General features: G+C 44.9%; 1 protein-coding gene across 7 annotated transcripts in view; it reads right to left on the reverse strand.

The window, feature by feature from the left end:
• MTMR3 (myotubularin related protein 3) overlaps positions 1 to 18,688 on the reverse strand; it is a 2,239,538-nt gene that overhangs the window by 1,927,335 nt on the left and 293,515 nt on the right. For all 7 annotated transcript variants that reach the window (XM_044068370.1, XM_044068372.1, XM_044068373.1 and 4 more), the window contains one exon: positions 10,733 to 10,849. In XM_044068370.1, coding sequence (XP_043924305.1) covers positions 10,733 to 10,849 — 117 coding nt within the window. The remainder of the gene's footprint in view (positions 1 to 10,732; positions 10,850 to 18,688) is intronic.

The raw sequence follows: 18,688 nt of genomic DNA on the forward strand, positions 1-18,688 counted from the left end.
TGTAAGGCTGTGTCCTGGACCTGCTGAAAAAATCTGCCACAATACTGCGCTCTGACAGTATACAAACTGCCTGTAGGGTGACCTGAAGACTGATGGCTATTTCCTGTGCCTGAGGGGCTAACCTGCAAAAAAGTTAAGACCTCACACTCCCTTGTTTATTGAAGAGCCAAAATGAGAGCCTGCATTTCCTTGAGGCTGATGTGATCTGCCCTCTGCAGAGGGGACCAAAGGCCCTGCTCCTTAAGGGTGCCTGAAGCAGCTCCCCAACCCAGCTCTACTGAGTTCCTGAGATGGTTGAAGAGGGTGGAAAGGAACACCTGGATTGAGAGAGAGTTGCTGAATCCACCAGTGAAATTCCAGTTTGACACAAGGAAGAAGAGGAACTAAATAATCTAGTGGGTGGAGGTGTTGAAGTCACACTGATTTTGGGCATCACTGAAACCTGCTCAAATGAAGCCTTATCCAGGGAAGCACAGGAATGGTATAGGCCATGAACCCCACAGTCCTGAGAAACTCCCTGGCTGGAAGTGGACAGGAGAAGCAAGGACAAAAAATAATTTCCGAGAGACAAAACCATGGAGACAGAAGAGATGCCAGCACTGGAACAGTCTGGAACATGCAGACTAGGAATACGTAATCCTAAGATGGAGTCAACATTAACTTCCAAAGGTTGACAGTGAACTCCAGGTTGTGTAAAATGAAGATTATGCACCAGGATGGACTGGGATGGGACCTGAAGTAAGAGGTCATCTAGAGAAGGAAATATTTAGATGTCCTGAAGCCCACAAAAGGCAACTACAGGGGCTAAACATTTGGTGGGCACCCTTGGGCTGTTGAGAGCCCAAAAAGCAAAGCAGAGAACTGAAAAATGAGAGGAAGAAACAGAGAAATGTAAATACTTCCTGAATAGAGAGTGGACAGAAATATGAAGGTAGGTGCCCTTCAGATTCAAGGAAACCAGAAAACACCTGGGGAAGCAACAGGGAAAAGAGAGTCTGACGAGAGAGTATTCAGAAGGATGACACTATGAGGAAAGGTGTTCAGAAAGATAGATTCAGCACAGGTTTCCAAGACCCCTCCCTTCCTGGGGACCAGCAACATCCTGGAATAAAAACCCAAGCCCCTCTCAGTCTGTGCAGCCAGCTGAATGGTACCCTGGTCCAGCAGACCCTGCAATACCTATGGAAAAATAGGAAGCTTGTTCTGCAGGTGGATGGACACTAGAGGAGGAGGGTAGGGGCCTGCCAGCTCATAAAGTAACCCTGCCAGACAATGGGGAGAACCCAGATGTCTGTGGTAATCACCTGCCAAACAGAGGGAGAGACAAAGCCTGAGGAGCAAGGGAACCTGGCTGAGAGGAAAGGATGGCAAACAGTAAGTCTGCTTTCTGGGGCATGGGTGTTTGAGTATGCTCATCAGAAAAAATTAGCCTAGGAGCCTTTTTCCCTTTGGAAGACTGCCTAGGCAGTCTACACAAAAAAAAGAAGTCTTACTAGGATAGTTCCTCTGAAACTTTGGAACAGGGGAGACAAAAAATGTGCTTCAACTCTTTCATGACCTTACCTTGATCCTATAGGGTCTTGAAAGGCTCAACAAATTCTGGTTATCCAAGGGAGCATCAAGACGTTTTGCTTTGATATCATCTGGCAAGACCTGAAGGTGAAGCCAGGAACAGCACCTCATTACAGAACCAGAGGAAGCGTCTCTAGAAGGTGTATCAGCTGCACCACAGTTGCATTTGACAGAGTGATAGGCTACCTTAGAAGTGGAAATGAGCAAGGAGAGAGGTGAGGCCTTAACCTGAGAGTCAGGTATATCAGAAACAATCTTCCCAATCTGGGAAAGAAGTGACAGGATGCACCTAGTGATTAGAGTCTAGTCATCGATGGCCCTAAAGGCTATATTAGCCGAAATGTATACCTTCTTACCAATCCTCTCCATGGCTCTACTGTCCTTATTTGAAGGAAGGAGCTTGGAATAAGGCAACAGCCTAGAAGGCTTATCAGTAGATACAGAAATCATTACAAGATCAGACAAAGGGCACTTGTTTAAGAACTTGCAGGCATCCGGCACCTTACAGAGCTCTCAGGTTTCTTAGGAGCTGGAGGTTAAGAATCCAGTGTTAGGGAAGTAACAAAGAAGGTATCCAGTAGAGCAGCCAACACAGGAAGGGCAGCTGAAGGTTTAAGAGAGTCAATCTGAAACAACCCATAACACCTTTTTGGACATCAGATATTTGGGAGCAATCCCATTTGAAATATTCCATCATATGCAGAACCATGTCAACAGCCATTCATAGGGAATGGATTAAGGGGGCCTGCTAGCATACACTGTCTTGCAGAGGAATGTATGTGGCCATGAGCATGATATCCATCGGGTTGGCCATATTTCATATTGTGCTAACATGAACAGTTGGTAAGACCTGGTGACTCCTCATTTATGTTTCACATGAGTGTGGTGTTATCAGTGTACAATAGGTGTGGCCTGGGTTTCCAAAGGTGGGTGAAGGTCTGAAGGGCTAGAAGCAGCATCCTCATTTCCTTCAGACTGATATGTTCCTTCAGGAACCGAGACTGCCATTTGCCCTTCACTCATTCTGATTCTGTCCATGTCAGCAATGCTGCGTCTGTGTAAACCTGTTGAAGAGAAGGTGGTGGTTTGAATGGCAGTCCTGGGTCGAGGATGACCTTTCCCTTTTATCAAAGCAGCTCCTTCTTGAGGCAAGGGAGGAGGAGAATCAGGGTGGCCAAGGGGTTCAGTGCTGGGACCACACAAATTTCAAGCACCACTGGATTTTTCTCATGTGAAGTCAGACTAGGGAGAGCATACAGATGGTTACTGCCTTGAACCCCAAAGTTCTTAACATTTCCCTTACTGAGCAATACGTTGCAGAGGAGAGACTTTGGAAAAAACTGGACAGACTGAACTTTCTCCTGTGGGGGGGTGGGGGGGGTATGCATTTTTTTTTTGAGTCTCTAATCTGCAAACTCAGGAAAACCAGGTCCTGTGTAGAGGCCGTGTGGGATTTTTTTTGTAGTTTATAGTGAAACCCAGACTTAAGAGTTGGAGAGTGAAGCTTAAGTGTTTAAGGAGAATTTCTGCAGAGATGGCCTGGATCAATAGGTCAACTAGGAAAGGGAAAACCTGGATTCCCAGAGTCCGGCAGAAAGCTACAACTGGTGCCAATCACTCTGTGAACACTCCTGGAGTTCTGGAAAGACTGAAAGGCAAAGTAAACTGAAAATGTAAAGAGGCAGAGGAAAACCTGAGGAATCTCCTGCAAGGATGACAAATGGGTATATGTAAGTAGGTGTCCTTTAGACCCAGTGACAATAAGAAAGCTTGGGGGAGAATGAAAGGCAGAAGTGTGTGAAGAGACAGCATTTTGAATTATGATACCCTCAAGTAAGTGTTTAGCAGGGACAAGTCTACAGTGGGGGTCTCTACTGCCCTTTATCCTTGGCAGTAGAAAAATCCTAGAGTAGAATTCTTTTTGGTTTTGCTCGGTGGTACTGATTCAAAAGCTCTTGAATAATGAGGGCAAAAGGGACATTTTGTTATGAGTAGGTTGTGTCATGCCTTTTAGAAGGGGAATATCTTCCCAGGATATTGCAGATGATGAATCACAGCTCATCAGATGTATCAGCGGTGTACAAGTCCTCAGGAGCCATACCAGCCCCTGACCAGGTCTCAGTTGCAGAGAACTGACAGGAAATAAAAGTTGTGCAAAATCTTACCATAACCATAGATGTCCTTCTCTTCCATATTGCAGTATTCTGTACATATGTTTTTTCTCCTCTTGCTACCCTAATGTCTGGCCAGTGTACAAAAAATTTCAGTCACTGTATAATGCGTGGGACGTCTGATGTGGCCAGCACAGCGTGGGCCATAAAAGTGATGTCTGCATGCACCAGACCTCACAACTGAGCACCCCAGTCGGAACCAGTCCCAGAGAAGGTAATGCAAGCCCTGTGCCATCCAAAATGGAAACTGCAAGATAATAGCAGGAGTAGGTGGGAGGGAAGGAATATTGCAACATGGAAGAGAAGGGCATCTATAGTTATGGTAAGACTTTAGACAACTTTTCTATGTCCTTGTATTCACATGTTGCAGTATTCTGTACATATAGGTGAGTGCCAAAGGTCACTGTGAGGAAGGAGGAGGTGGCCTAGTAGAATTCTCCAGGAATCCATGAAGGACAGCCCTGGCAAATTCAGTCATGGACCGAGAAATCTGGTCTATCTTGTAATGTTTTGTGAATGTGTGCACAAAAGACCAAGTGGCTGCTTGAAGGATAGTGGAAGTGTCCAAGCCTTTGAAGAAGGCTCCAGAAGAGGCCACTGCCCTGGTGGAATGTGCTTTAACACTGCATTGTAAGGGTTTCCCATGGTGTTTGTAGCAAAAGGTATTAGCTTTGGAAATACAGGTTGAAATGGTTTCCTTAGATACTGCCTTTTCCTAGAGGTCTGGGATGGAAGGAGATAAAACTGTTGGCCAGCCTGTCTGATGGGCCTGGTTTTGTGCAGATAGAATCTGAGCTGTCTGTGTACATCCAAGGAATGTAGTACTCTCTCACTGTCTCCCTGTGGGTTGGGAAAGAAAGTGGGTAGGTGGATGGCTTGGTTTAAAGAAAGGTCATTGACCACCTTGGGCATGAAGGATGGGTTGGGTCCAAGGGCTACCCTATCTCTCTGGAATATGAGAAAGGGTGGAATAGCCATGAGGGCTTGCAACTCAAACTCTTCTAGCTGAGGTCAAGGCCAATCAATAGTAGAAAAGTCTTCCATGTGCAGTATTTTAGGGAAGCTTTGGATGTTGGCTCAAATAGGGGAAACAGTGAGCTTCTCTATAACATAGTTCAGGTCCCATGGATGGGGGAATGGGCTTCCTTGGTGGCCTGAGATGAAGTACGCCCTTAAGGAACAGTTTTGCAGGCAATCTGGATGCATGGGGGAGGGGTCCAAAGGGAGGCATGGAGAAACAGCAGACAAATGGGGTTTAATGGATGAGAATGCTAACCCTGTCTACAAAAATTCACACAGGTAAGCAAGTATTAAGAGAAGTCTTGCTTTGCAATGGGTCCAACTGCCTTTTAAGACACCATATGGAGAATCTTTTCCACTTGGATATGCAAGATCTCCTGGTATTGGGTTTCCTGGCCTCCTGCAGGACAATGAGCACGTCCTCACTGTAAAAGTGTCTGAAAGGGATCAGAATCCTATCACCCACAGAGTGAGGTGAAGAGATTGCCACTGTGGTTGGATTTGGGTTCCCTTGTCCTGTGTGAGAAGGTCCAATCTGAGGGGTAACTTGCGGTGATTGTCCTTGGATAACTGCAGGAGGAGGGGAACCAATGCTGTCTTGGTCAATAGGGAGTCTCCAGCAAGATTTTTGGTCTGTCCTGCTGGATCTTCAGCAGGACCTACTGAACAAGAGGGAAAGGGGGAATACATAGAGAAACATCCCCTTCCATGAAATTGAAAAGGCATCTGTTTCCATCATCAGTGGTTCTGGCAGTCTGATGCAGGAGGAGGAAATTTGCCTGTTGATGGTGGAGGCAAACAGGTGTATTTGAGGTGTACCCAACTGGTGGACCAGGTCCAGGAAGACATCCCTGTGTACCATCCATTTATGGGCCATAGTCATGGACCTACTGAGGGAATCTGCCTGAGAATTCTGTTGGGAAGGTATGTATACTACCTGTAGAGTAACTCCCTGACTGGTGGCCAGTTTCCATACCAGGAGAGCTATTATGCAAAGTAAGAAAGATTTGGTCCTCCTTTGTTTGTAGAGATACCACAGCACAGTGGTAGGTACAGTCTGTAAAAAGCATCAGGGGTCCTTGTTGAAGTGGTTTGAAAGACCCGTAGGGCCAGTAGCATTGCCCTAATTTCTCTCACATCGATGTGCTCTTTCCTGTGTGGTACTGGCCACACTCCCTGCACATTTAGGTGCCCCAGAGTCACTCCCCAACTGAGGTCTGAGGCATCTGTGTACATATGTTTTGGTTGAAAGGACTGGAGTGGAAAACCCAGGTTGAGCTTCACCTGATTCACCCACCAATGTATCTCCTGCTTGAGGTACCACTGTAGTTTCCTCATGTGAAGTCTTGCTAAAGGCAGCAAAGGTATAGTGGAAGCCATGCCCAGGAGCCTGAGGTACTGCCTTGCAAGTAATTTCTTTTGTGTGAAGAACCAAAAGCAGACAATGTGTGAAGCTTTCCACCTTTTGAGGAGGAAGGTAGGCTTTCATGATGTCTGTTCAATTCCTGCACCCCAAGAAGAGTACGTCTTGTGTAGGTTCCAGTTAAGATTTTGGGTAATTGATCTGAAACCCTAGGGACTGTAGGAGGCCAATGGTTTTGTGCAACTGTAGCAGGAGGGACTGTTGTCTGACTGAAAGAGCAGGTTGCCCAAATATGGGAATATTTGGATCCCCTGTGTCCTGCAAAAGGCAATCACTGGTGCCAGACATTTAGTGAAGACTCTGGGTGCAGTGGAAAGCCTAAAGGGCAAGCCAGAGAACTGAAAGTGAGAGTGAAGCTGGGCCTTATGGGGATGTGGAGATAGGCATCCTTGATGGCACAGGTGGCCATGAACCCTTGAGGGAGGAGGAGTGGGAAGAGAGTTGGCAATATAAGCATCCTGAAAGTGGGTATATGAAGGAAGAGGTTCATATGTGAGAGGTCTAAAATTAGTCTCCTGGGTCCGTTTTTTTCTTGGAACTAGAAAAATCCTGGTGTAAAAGCCTTTTCCCATAGCAGACTGTGAGAACGGCTGGATGGTACCTTGAGCCATAAGGTTGTCTAACACTGGTTTTTAAGAGGGGAAGTTGCTCTTTTGGGGGCTGGGGAATTCCCTTTCTTTTTGGTGGGATGATCCAGGTCATGAAGTACCTGTGTTCTATTAATGAGAGAACCCACTTGTCTGAAGTGACAAGTCTCCACCCTTGGAGACAGTGAGAGAGACGCAAGGAGAAAGGGACAGAGGGAGGGGGTGGGGGGTTTTATGGTTGGCAGGCAGTCAACACACTACCTGCCCTGTCTTGAAATGGTGTACTCTGGCAGGTAGATGGTGTGGCCCTAGCAGGAGTGGATTGCTTCCTGGTGGTTTTCCTATGCCTGGAAGAGGGAGCAGGCCGTGAGTGCTTTCTGATGAACTGCGTTTTTAAAGGATAATTTCTTTGAAACTTTGGTATTGGGGATACCAATAGATGCTTTAAATCTTGCATCTCTTTCTCTTTTTGTTGCAAGGACTTGAACAAGTCTGCAACTTTTGCTCCAAACAGGGCTGAGTTGTCCAAAGGAACATCTACCAGCTTAGCTCTAAAATCATCTGGTAGGGGCTGAAGGCATAAACAAGAATACCTTCTTAGGGCAGATGCTGCTGCTGCTGCTGACCTGGCTGGGACCTCAGCAGCATCATAGCTGCACTTGACAGAGTGTCTGGTAAAGTGAGAAGTCAGGGAAACAAGGGAGCACAGCTGAGCTTTGGCTGCTTAGTCTGGGGAATCAAGACAGTTTGTAAATTTTCTCCAAAAGGGATAAAGCGTATTTAGACGTGTGTCTAGTAATTGGCTGCTCTGAAAGCGAGAGTTGCAGATGTGTACATCTTCTTGAAATGCTCCATGGTTTTGCGGTCCTTCTCAGCATATAGGAGGGTAGTACAAGGCAGCAGTTTTGAAGCCTTGTCACTGGAGATAGAAATGGTGGCTGGGTCTGCTGCTGGGCATTTTACTAAAAGTTTTGCTGTCTCTGGGACTTTATAAAACCCATCAGGTCTGGATGGAGCTGGGGGTTGGGAGTCTGGGATCAAGGATGCTGCTGAAAAGGCATCCAGAAAAGCTAGAAGAATGAGAGGAATAGCAGAAGGGGCTGGGGGAGTCCATCTGGATGAGGTCATAACACCTTTTTGTACCTCAGTCATCTCAGACGATTCCCACTTAAATTGTTCTCTCATTTTTGCTATAGTTTACCCCAAAGTTTAGATTTCTGCTGGGGAATCTGCATCACCAGATTCTTCCTCTGGGGAATCATATCCAAGGGGGGAAGGGAGTTGAGAGGTGTAGGAGAGAGATTCTTCAGAAGAAGAATCAGAATACTCTTCCTCTTCCACCTGAGAAGGTTCTGAGACCTGAGGCCTAGGGCTCAGAATCGGAGGACAGACTGTGGAAGTCCCAGGTTCAGTAGGCCACAGGACCATACAGGCATTAAATAGGCTTTGAGAAAAAGTCTGCCAGTCTAGTAGACTTTCTGTAATGGGGGATACATGCTTCCTCTTCTTTTTGAGTGAAGGCCTTGCAGGCCTCTAAACAGAGGAAGTCCTCGAGTCAGACGACTGTAAAGGGACGGAGGGATGTGAATGGCCTGCCGAGAGCCCTGGTTCCCCTTTGGCAGAGACTGACGCCTGCAAAGCCACCGTGGAAGTGCCTTCCACACAGGATTCTGCAGCTTCCAAAGAGGTACCCTCTACATCCGTGGAGGCAGAGTCCAGACGTTCAAACCAGGCAGTTGGCCACAGGCTGAGCGTCAGACAGTGGAAACGGAGTTACAGTAGCAGGCCTTGCGGTTTTGGCCTTCTTTGGTGGTTCAGCAGGAAGTCTGAAGAACCCTCCATACCTAGCGCTAACTGTTTAAGACATTGACTCTTTAAATATAAGTTGAGCGAGTAGAGTCAGCTACATAGGGTTTTGGGAACAAAAGCCCAGCAGATAGGGCAGGCCTTATAGTCATGCGATTTACCTGAACAAAACAAGCAAAGACCATGGACGTCTTTGTGTGGTTATCTGACAGCCGCACTTAAACGCCCTTTCTGGATGACATGAACAAGCATTAGAGAACAATGACTGAAAAGAAGGTTCCCCAATGGGATATTTACCTGAGTTCTTGAGAATCCGATGGCCAGGAAGGCAAGAACACCTGACGTTCGATTGGGGGCTGAGAAGTTCTGAGGTCTGGTGCACGCAGACAACACTTAGGACCCATGCTCTACTGGCCACATCAGACATCCCAAGCACCATACAGTGACCAAAATCCTTTACATACTGGCCGGACATTCAGGTAGCAAGAGGAGAAAACCCATATGGACAGCATACTGCAACATGTAAATAGAAGGGCATCATGGCATACCACGGGTTCTGGAACCTCAGAGGGTATGATGAAGTCTGGAAAGTTGGGACTGCAGATGTATTCAACATCTCTTTAGGTTTTTCTTAGGTGGAAGACAGACGTCAGAGGATGTGGACTCAACCATCTTCGACTGGTTCAAGCACTTAAGACACTTAGTTTCTAGAAAGGTGTTATAATACAGGAAAGCCTCAACCAAAGAGTTGTGTAATGAAAGACCGACAGGCAGAGCAATTTCTGTGATCCTGTTCCAGGCTTAGACAGACACTTGGTATGCAAGTCCTTGTATAGAATCTGTCTACTGCACTTGCACTTACCCTCCTAGCTGACATCTAACAAGTTTCAACAAAAGTAGAAAAGAAAAGGGTACCTTTCTAGATAAGCAACTAAAGTAAAAGTACCAACAAAATGGTGATCAGTCTAGTGGATGCATGACCTCCATTCAAGCTGGCAAAGAGACAGTCTGATTATCTATGCCCCTACATTGATCTATATACCCCAACACATACGAGTTGAGGTCATGCGTCAAAAATACAACCTAGAGAAGGTAAAACCTTGGTACCCCAACTAGACATCAGCAGTGACAACACCATATGTCAGAAATACTGCAGCAGTGATTTCAGTCAGGACATCAAATTTTTTTGGAATATAATGAGTTGGCAAATTTTAAAAACTGCACACAGAGTACTTTATCAGAAACACTGGGAGAGCAAATTTATTACAGCCAAGGAAATTATTATTTTGAACTGGAATATAGGCTCTGAATTGTCTATACACAGTAAATTATTACCAAGTTTAGTGTTACTGACTGCCAAAAACGCAAAGACTAGAAAATGGAAATCATAATGTGAAGCAACTGTAACAGAATTTTTCAGAAATGTAAAGGAGATAAAGAAATGAATTTGGGATCTTTAAAAAAGGGAATGGGAAATTTACACAGAAACAAACAGAATTTGTGGGATCAATACAGGCAGAATAATGTTCAGCAGGAGGAATGAGCTTTAAGGAAGGCAGAACTTGAGCAATTTACATAATGCTGTACTGAAAGAAAATTCTTAAGAAAATGTGTACTGCAAGAAATCAACAATGGAAAATGTCACGATTTGTTTTCATTTGTATTGGGGTATGTCTACCCAAGTCATGTGCTGACTGGCATGTGACAATAACTGACTACAGTACTCCTCTTAAGACAGCACCTGTTAACTATCTTAACTTAGACTGTATATGCATTCTCTTCCTATCAAATGATGTTTGTATATAACACATTAAAACTGCCTGTTAAAGATTGTGAAAATCTTGCAATACACCAGAAAGCAAACACTTCATTTGTAAAACTGGCCTAAGTAAACATGTAAAATAAAATTAGGATAGCAAAAAAACAAGATATGCATACAAAGAAACAACACACAAGTCTATTCTTTCTGGAAATAAAACTTTTCTGAAAATTATGAACGATGTTCATGGAACTAAACTGAAAATAAAATCAGAAGATCAACTCCAGAACAAAGTTTAGTCATTGACATCTTTAAAGATAAAAACAAAAAATGCTAGCATAATGGCACTACTTTTCGTTAGCTGACCCCATGAATCATTTTCAACTGGACTTACATTGACTACAGATTCCTTAAATTTGATGTGCAGCCTATAATTAGAAAGTGCAATGATGGCATCTTCTGCCCGTCCAACATACTCTGTACTCTCACCATGAAGCTCGGGAAAAGGAACCTGAAAAAGCAATGCAAGTATATCAACACAATGAAGGAAAAAAACACATTACAAAACATCCTCACCCACAGGATATTCCTTCTGCAGAGTTTAATCTTTCACTGTACTACTTTTACTGCTAGACCCTCCTAGCTCCTGAAACCGGAATCATGGTATCAACACACTTGAGCAGAGGCCTATGGTAATGCCTGATGTTTTCAATTATACATTTTTAATTGGATTTCAGAACATCAAGAGGTTCAGTTACCTTTCAGAAGCACCTCTTGAAACATGCCCAATGAAGAATTGTGTGTGTGTTTGGGGGGGGGGGGCTTAATGAAAGGGCAGGGCAGGAGAACAGCAGACAAAAAAGAACCAGTAACGTTACAAAAAAAGTATACTCACATCACCTCAACAAAAATACTTTTCTCCGTTTCTAATCCCAAAGGAAGAATAAATTAATGAACATTAGTGATAAAGATAAAACTAAGAATATTACTATATGGGAACACATTTACAATGTTTCTACTGTCTGCACATCTTCCTCAGCTGACTCAACAAAGATTCTCACCACAACCACCACACCACCCATCTAGGGTGGCATGCAGAACTACTATGGCTTGGAGAAATGGCACTAAGATCATTAGCACAAATCTGTGTGAAGCAATTCATCTGCTTTCTTTTGTGCTACTTCCATCCCCTTAGCTGAGCATCAGATGTCTTTCCCCTGTTGATCCTCACAGTCAACTACCTTTTAAACTGTTTCATTCCTAATGTTAATATGGCATGTGCCCTTACTTCCTAAAGTGAAACTTTTGATAATATATATATATATTCTTCATAGAAGGGCTGCCCTACCCACGGCAGCCTGACGCTCAGCCAGTTTGAAAAAGTCTATAAAAGACCTCGCTCTGTACATCACATTTATGCTCCCCACACAGAACATAGGGCGTAAAAGGGATGCACAAACTCAACTACCTAGAACTGCAATTTTTGCCAGTTGGTTTGAACACACTGTTGCTGTACAAACTATTTATAGCAACACCAGACAAGTGCCCCATTGTTTTTTTCACGTATTTTACTTTACCACCAGGTGCTCATGTCATCAAAGAAGGGAAAATGTTAGTGTGGAGGCAGATTCCCCATAAGGACCATCACGAACGGAGTCTTTTTCATTTGGGCACTTCCCACGAACATACTTCTTGTAGTACCTGTAAGGCATTTGTACCTAAGACACTCAGAAGCCATTAGTCTTCCCTGGCCATTTATCTTGAAAACCAACAGTTTAAACAGTTAGCCAAGGGTACCATGGCAGAATCCTTTAAACCCAAGATACTCCCACTAGGTAAAAAGAAGGCCAAGAAGTCTCCGCCAGATGCTTTAGCTGCCCAGCCTACCCCGGACATCACCCTAAAAGCAGTTAATCTCTCTGTAGGTCATTCAGTGTTTACAATGGATTCCTCTGCTGCAACCCTGGCAGAGGCTGGCACGGATCCATTTTTTCGCACTTCCTCTGACATTTTGCAGGTGTCTGCCCAAGACGTCAAGGGAGAACTGCGGTTGCTTACCTTACAGGGTCCTAGAGGGATTCTGTAGATATTGGTCAGGGAGGACATGCCGGGTTTTCTTCTGAACTCTCACTAAGAGTTAGAACCTATGGTATTTGTTAGGACTGATGTTACTTCTAAGAAAAGACAAAGTGAAGCATGTTTCGGTCCATCCTATGGATCCTCAAAGGGAATGGCAGGAGTTTACTCATGGCTGGTTTTCTGCCTTAATGGCCCTAAAGCCTCCTCAAGGGGTTTTAGTATCTGCTCCTCCATGGACTTCTACCCCTTCTAAACAGCTTAGGGAACCAGATTCCTCTGATGAAGATTCAGTATCTGGTGAGGGTTTTTTGCCCAATTCTTCACAGGCCTTCACCTTTGGCTTATGGTTCTGATGAGGAGGAATCTGATAGCCCTGAGTTTCCTTTTGAGGAATTGTCCTTTGGGGGCACAACTGCTAGGATGTGGAATTCTTTAAGTGGGATTCTTCAAGTGTCTGACATTCAGAGAAGATATTATGAGATGCCTCTTAAATGATCATCAGTTCCTCCAGTGTTGGCTGCCTTGTTAGTTACTTTCATTGCAGCTTCCAAGTCTCCTGATGCTCAGCCTCCTGCTCCTAAGAAACCAGAAAGGTTCGACAAAGTTCCTGAGGATTGTCTATTTTTACTTAAACGTCCTTCTGCTAATCCTGCTGTGGTGTCAGTCTCTTCTGACAAATTTTCCAAAATTTTGCCTTCTGATAAGGATAGTAGGGCAATGGAGAGGACAGATAAGAGTTTACACAGCTTCTACTTTGGCCTATTTATTAATTACAAAACCCACATGACCAGGTATGCTCCATCTTTGACTGCTCAGGCTTGTCAGGTTCTCTCTGCCCTTCCTGATTCTGATGGCAAATCCACTGCCTTGTCTTTTTTAGATTATGCTTCTCAAGTGGCTCGACACTCTACTTAAAGTATAGCTTTGATGTTGCTGACACCTCTTCTAGGCTGTGGCTTTTGGGTCCGTCATGACACATTATTCTTGGCTTTGTCTCCAGTCTCTACCTGAGGACATTAAGGCCAAATTGTTGGATGTTCCTTTGTATAATATACATCGTTTTGGGACTGCTGCTGCTGACATGTTTAAATCTCTTCAAAGAAAAAGGCAAAGCCTTGCAAGATCTTAAACATATTTATCCTTCTAGGCCTGCTCATGATCACAGGCAACCCTGCCAGGCCTCTAAGGGCAGGAAGATTGGGAGACAGGCCCCCTCTGCTATGGCTTCTCCGACTTCTCTGGCCAAGAAACCTCCTTTATCGGACAAGCCTGCTTCTCTTTGACAATTTGCTACCCTTCCTTTAGAGGGGGTTCCTTTGTCCCTTCAGCTCTCACTGTCTCCAAATTGGTGTCTCATCACTTCAGATACTTGGGTTCATTCCATCATCAGTCAGGGTTAATTCATGGTATGGAATTCTCTCCCTCCTTTTTCAGGGATAACTCATCCTCCTCTAGAGCAATGTCCTCATTTGCTGGAGGATCTAGGGACTCTGGTAAACCAAGGGACCATTCAACCTATCCCCCCCTTCCCAAGTGAGAATGTTTTTTATTCCAGGATGTTTCTGGCTCCTCAAAAGGAGGGCACTTGGAGACCTACTTTGAATCTCAACCAGGTTAGCACCTTTCTTGAGATCCCTTCTTTTAGGATGTTTACTCTTCAAATTCTGTTTCCTCTTTTATTACCCCAGGCTTTTCTGGTGTCCTTGGATTTGAAAGAAGTTTAACTTTATGTCATCACTATTCACCCATGCGTCAGGTAGTTTTTACATTTCTCTGGATCTTCCTCTCATTGTCAGTTCTCTCTTTTGCCCGTTGGCCTATCTAATGTCCCAAATGTATTCACAAAATGCCTAGCTCCCGTGAATGTTTTCTGCAAGCTCCAAGCCATTCAGATTTTTCCTCAGGCAACTTCTCCCAGTCAACTGTTAGAGGATCTGCAGTTCACCATCAAAGTCTGGGGTTTACTATCAACTTTTAAAAGTTTGTCCTGAATCCCCCTCAGGATCATGTGCATATGGGATGCAGGAATCAGATAGCGCCGATGTTGTCTTCTCTTCCATCTCCAAAGGTATTGTTGACAGCCTTCTTTAAGTCTCTTCTTCCTCTGACAGCCATGCCAGCCAGAGTGCTTCTTTGCGCCCTGGGATTCATGGCCTCTTCTATTATAATACTTCCTCTTGCCAGTCTGCATATGCGGAAGCTTCAATGGCACCTCGTCAGTTTGGCTGCAGCGTCCTCACTGTCTGAATTTCAGTGCACCTCTCCTTTCCTGTCTCAAGAAGGAATTAGAGTGGTGGATTCAACAGTTCACTCTCACCCAGGCCAGCCCTTTCAGCTTCCGGTCCCTTCTCAAGAGCTGTTCACAGATGCCTCAGACATGGGGGGGGGGGGACTCTCTTGGTCACCTGAAGGTTCAGGGTATTTGGTCTCCTCATCAGAAATCAGACATTATCACCATCAAAGAGATGAGAGCTTGGATTCTAGCCCTGCAGGCTTTTCAACCTATGCTCTCTCCACGCCCACTGAAGGCGTACAAAGGCAACACTACAGTGATGCGGTATGTCAACAAGCAGGGTGGCACAAAGTCTTACCTCTTCGTCAGGATGGCACTTCAAGCTTGGGAAGTAGCTCTCAATTACCAGTTAACTCTTCAGCCAGTATACATTCCTTCAGAACACAATCTAGTGGCAGACACTCTGAGCAAGTTGAAAACACAGGCGCACAAATGGCTACTTCATAGAGATGTGTTTCTGGACATTGTCCATCAGTGGGGTATTCCTCAGATCATCTTTTTGCTTCTCCACTGAACAGACAACTTCCTGTACATGTTTCCAGAGTCCCAAATTTTCTGACTTGGAAAATGGATGCCTGGTCTTTTCCTTGGAAGGAAATGTTTCTGTATGTCCCCCTCCCCTCTCTGTTGTTATAAGTCCTGCACAAGATCAAGCAGGACTCTCCCAAAACCTTGCAGGTAACTCCATTTTGCTCCAGACAGCATTGGTCACCCATTCTTTCTCAGCTTGCCATGGGCAATTAGCACAAATTACATCACCATGTGGATCTAACACAAGACAAGGAATCTCTACCTGTCCACTTTTCAAATGACACTGTGGGTGATATACTTTTGATTCCTTTTCTGCACCAAATTTTCTGAAGTCATGTTTAGGGTTCTGCAGGAGGCTGGAAACCCAACACCAGAAAATAATAAATGTCCAAGAGGAAGAGATTTTCTGTTTGCTATCTTAATAACCAAGATCTATTTTCAGTGGGGGTCCCCTTGGTTCTTTCTAACCTATGTGAACTGCTACATACTGGCTTGGCATATTCTTCAGTGAAAGTTTACCCGTCAGCAATTTCTGCCAGCCTGCCACTGAATCCTACTCTGGCCTCTAGATAGGAGATCAAGCAATTTCTAAAAGAAGTCTTTCACATTAGATCTCCAAGAAAGCAGATTCCTCCTCCTCAGGATCTTACATTTATCCTTGAAAAATATAACTCCAGCTCCTTTAGAGCTTGGCACAAGCTAGCTCTGTTTTTTTTTTTTTTTTGCCCTTTCTAAGATCCTGGATAGAGAATATTCATAAGCAACGTATTAAATGCCTCTTACACAATGATCTCCCAACACCAACAAGTGTTTTTCGACCAGGCCATAGTACAGCTGTCCTTAATTTTTCAACATCATTAATATGGCTAGAAACCAAAGAAAGTTTCTCTCTTGTTTTCCTAGATCTCTCGAAAGCCTCCGACACAGTGTCACATGAGAAACTTCTGACTTAAATGTCTTCTCTAGGCTTTTCCAAACAAGCTCTTCTACAGTTCTCTAACTACCCATCTTTCATTTGGCTCTCCTCTCTCTCTCTCCTAGTTAAAAAGTACAGTTGTGTACTTACCATAAATGTAGATGTCCGAGTGTATTCACTGTTGCAGTCATCACATTTGGGTTATCTGCCTGCAGGTAAGCCCTGCAGGTAGCCCTCAGTCGGCCTGAATACCAGTGTCTTGGGATTTCTGCATTGGATGCTGTCGCCTCTTCCATGACGTCAGGTAGTCAGGGGTATAAAACATGCAGCCAACGCCATTAGCCACTACATCAGTTTTTCTTGCCCCAGATGTCAGGAGCCCCCGAAATAGGAAGCAATTACATGGCGTGGAACACCTCCAGTAAAAAGTAAATACCACTGGCATAAGATACGGCCAAAAAAGAGGATAGGTAGAATGTAGAGAAAAAGTCAGGGGGTTGGAGGGAGGGTAGCCAGGACTGCAACAGTGAACACACTTGAACATCTACATTTATGGTAAGTGTACACAACTGCACTGTGTTTGTGTTTCACTGTTGCAGTCATCACACTTGGGAAGAGTCCCAAAGCTGAGGAAGGGTGGAAGCAGTCAAGAAGTATTAGGGCTGGGTAGCAGGCCTTGTAAGACTGCTGTAGCACATCCAGCTCTGGATTTAGAAAAGATAGGCAAACGGTAATGCTTGGTGAAGGTGTGTACAGAACTCCAGGTTGCAGCTTCCAGTATGTCCCTGGTAGGGACTCCCCTGAGAAATGCTGTAGAGGTTGAGGTAGCCCTAGTGGAATGGGTTCTGATCCCCTGCGGGGTAGGTTTTCCATGGTGTTTGTAGCAGAAATGGATGCAGTGTGCTATCCATTTGGAGATGGTTTGGTTTGAAATGGCCTTGCTCTCCGTCCCTGTAACAAAGCTGACTAGCAGCCAATTTTCTGAAAGGTTTAGTCCCGTCAAGGTAGAACCTAAGCTGCCTGTGCACGTCGAAGGAGTGCAGGATCCTTTCCCCTTTATTCTGAGGATTAGGGAAAAGGGTTGGTAAATGGATGGATTGGTTTAAAGCCACACTAGATACCACCTTGGGCATAAATGATGGGTTAGTCCGGAGGGAAACCCTGTCCGTATGGAAGATAATGGAGGGTTCCACAGCTATAAGGGCCTGCAACTCAGACACTCTTCTTGCTGAAGTGATGGCTAGAAGTAAGGCCGTTTTCCAAGAGAGGAATTTTCCCTCTGCTGTAGCAGCAGGCTCAAAGGGGGGAAGTGTGAGCTTTTCTAGAACAAAGTTAAGGTCCCAGGCTGGAGTGGGAGCTCTCCTCAGGGGACTTAAATTGTTAGCAACTCTCAGGAACTGTTTGACTAGAGGGTGAGAGAAGAGGAGTAACTCAGTATTGTAATTAGCTGAGATGGTAGAGGAATTAATCTTAATTGAAGAGAAGGATAGGCCTTTGTGGAGCAGTTCTGCTAGATAATCTAGGATTTGAGGTAAGGTGGGCACGGTTGTGTTCTTTCCATGAGACTGGCTCCAAGAGCAGCATCTTTTCCACTTTTCTGAATATGATTTCCTAGTGCTAGGCCTCCTGGCCTCAAGGATGACATCCAGCACCTGTTTGCTGAGGGTTGCTGGTGATGTATTCAGGGGATGATCCAGGCTGCTAGGTTCACGGTTTGCAGCTGAGGATGCAAAATCTGGCCATCCTGCTGGGACAGCAGGGAAAGTACAGTTGTGTACCTACCATAAATGTAGATGTTAGAGTGTATTCACTGTTGCAGTCATTACACTTGGGTTATCCTGCTGGCAGGCTACCCGCTGTCGGCCTGATTTCCAAAGTCTTGGTTGCTGTCACCTCTTCCCTGATGTCAGTGCGCCAGGGGTATAAAAGATGCAGCTGACGCCATTTTCTTCAGTTTTTCTTGCCCCAGATGTCAGGTGCCCCCAAAAGGGTAGGCTAAAAATTATGCCAATAAAAAAGCATGCACTAACAAACATTACCTTCATCTACAAGCAAATACACCAAATAGGTTGTATAGAATAGAGAAGTACAGATTAGTCCCAGCAATGAAAGGGGGATGGTGGGAGGGTAACCTGGACTGCAACAGTGAATATACTCGAACATATACATTTATGGTAGGTACACAACTGTACTTTGTTCATCGTGTTTCACTGTTGCAGTCATTACACTTCGATTGAATCCCAAAGCTGACGTTGAGTGGCTGGGCCTAAATAGAATTAGGAGTGGCTATGAGGCCCTGCAGAACTGCAGTGGCAAAACCTGCTCTGGATCTGGAGTAAAGAGGTAAGTGGTAGCGCTTTGTGAAAGTGTGCACTGAAGTCCAAGTTGCAGCCTCCAAAATGTCCCTGGTTGGTACTCCCTCTGAGGAAGGCTGCTGAAGTGGCTGCTGCTCTGGTTGAATGTGGCCTAATGCCCTTAGGCACTGATTTGTCATGTTGTGAATAGCAGAAACGAATGCAGTGGCCTATCCA

The sequence above is a fragment of the Protopterus annectens genome, chromosome 4.part0 (assembly GCF_019279795.1).
Source record: "Protopterus annectens isolate FY-2018-M chromosome 4.part0, PAN1.0, whole genome shotgun sequence".
NCBI classification, from domain to species: Eukaryota; Metazoa; Chordata; order Ceratodontiformes; family Protopteridae; genus Protopterus; species Protopterus annectens.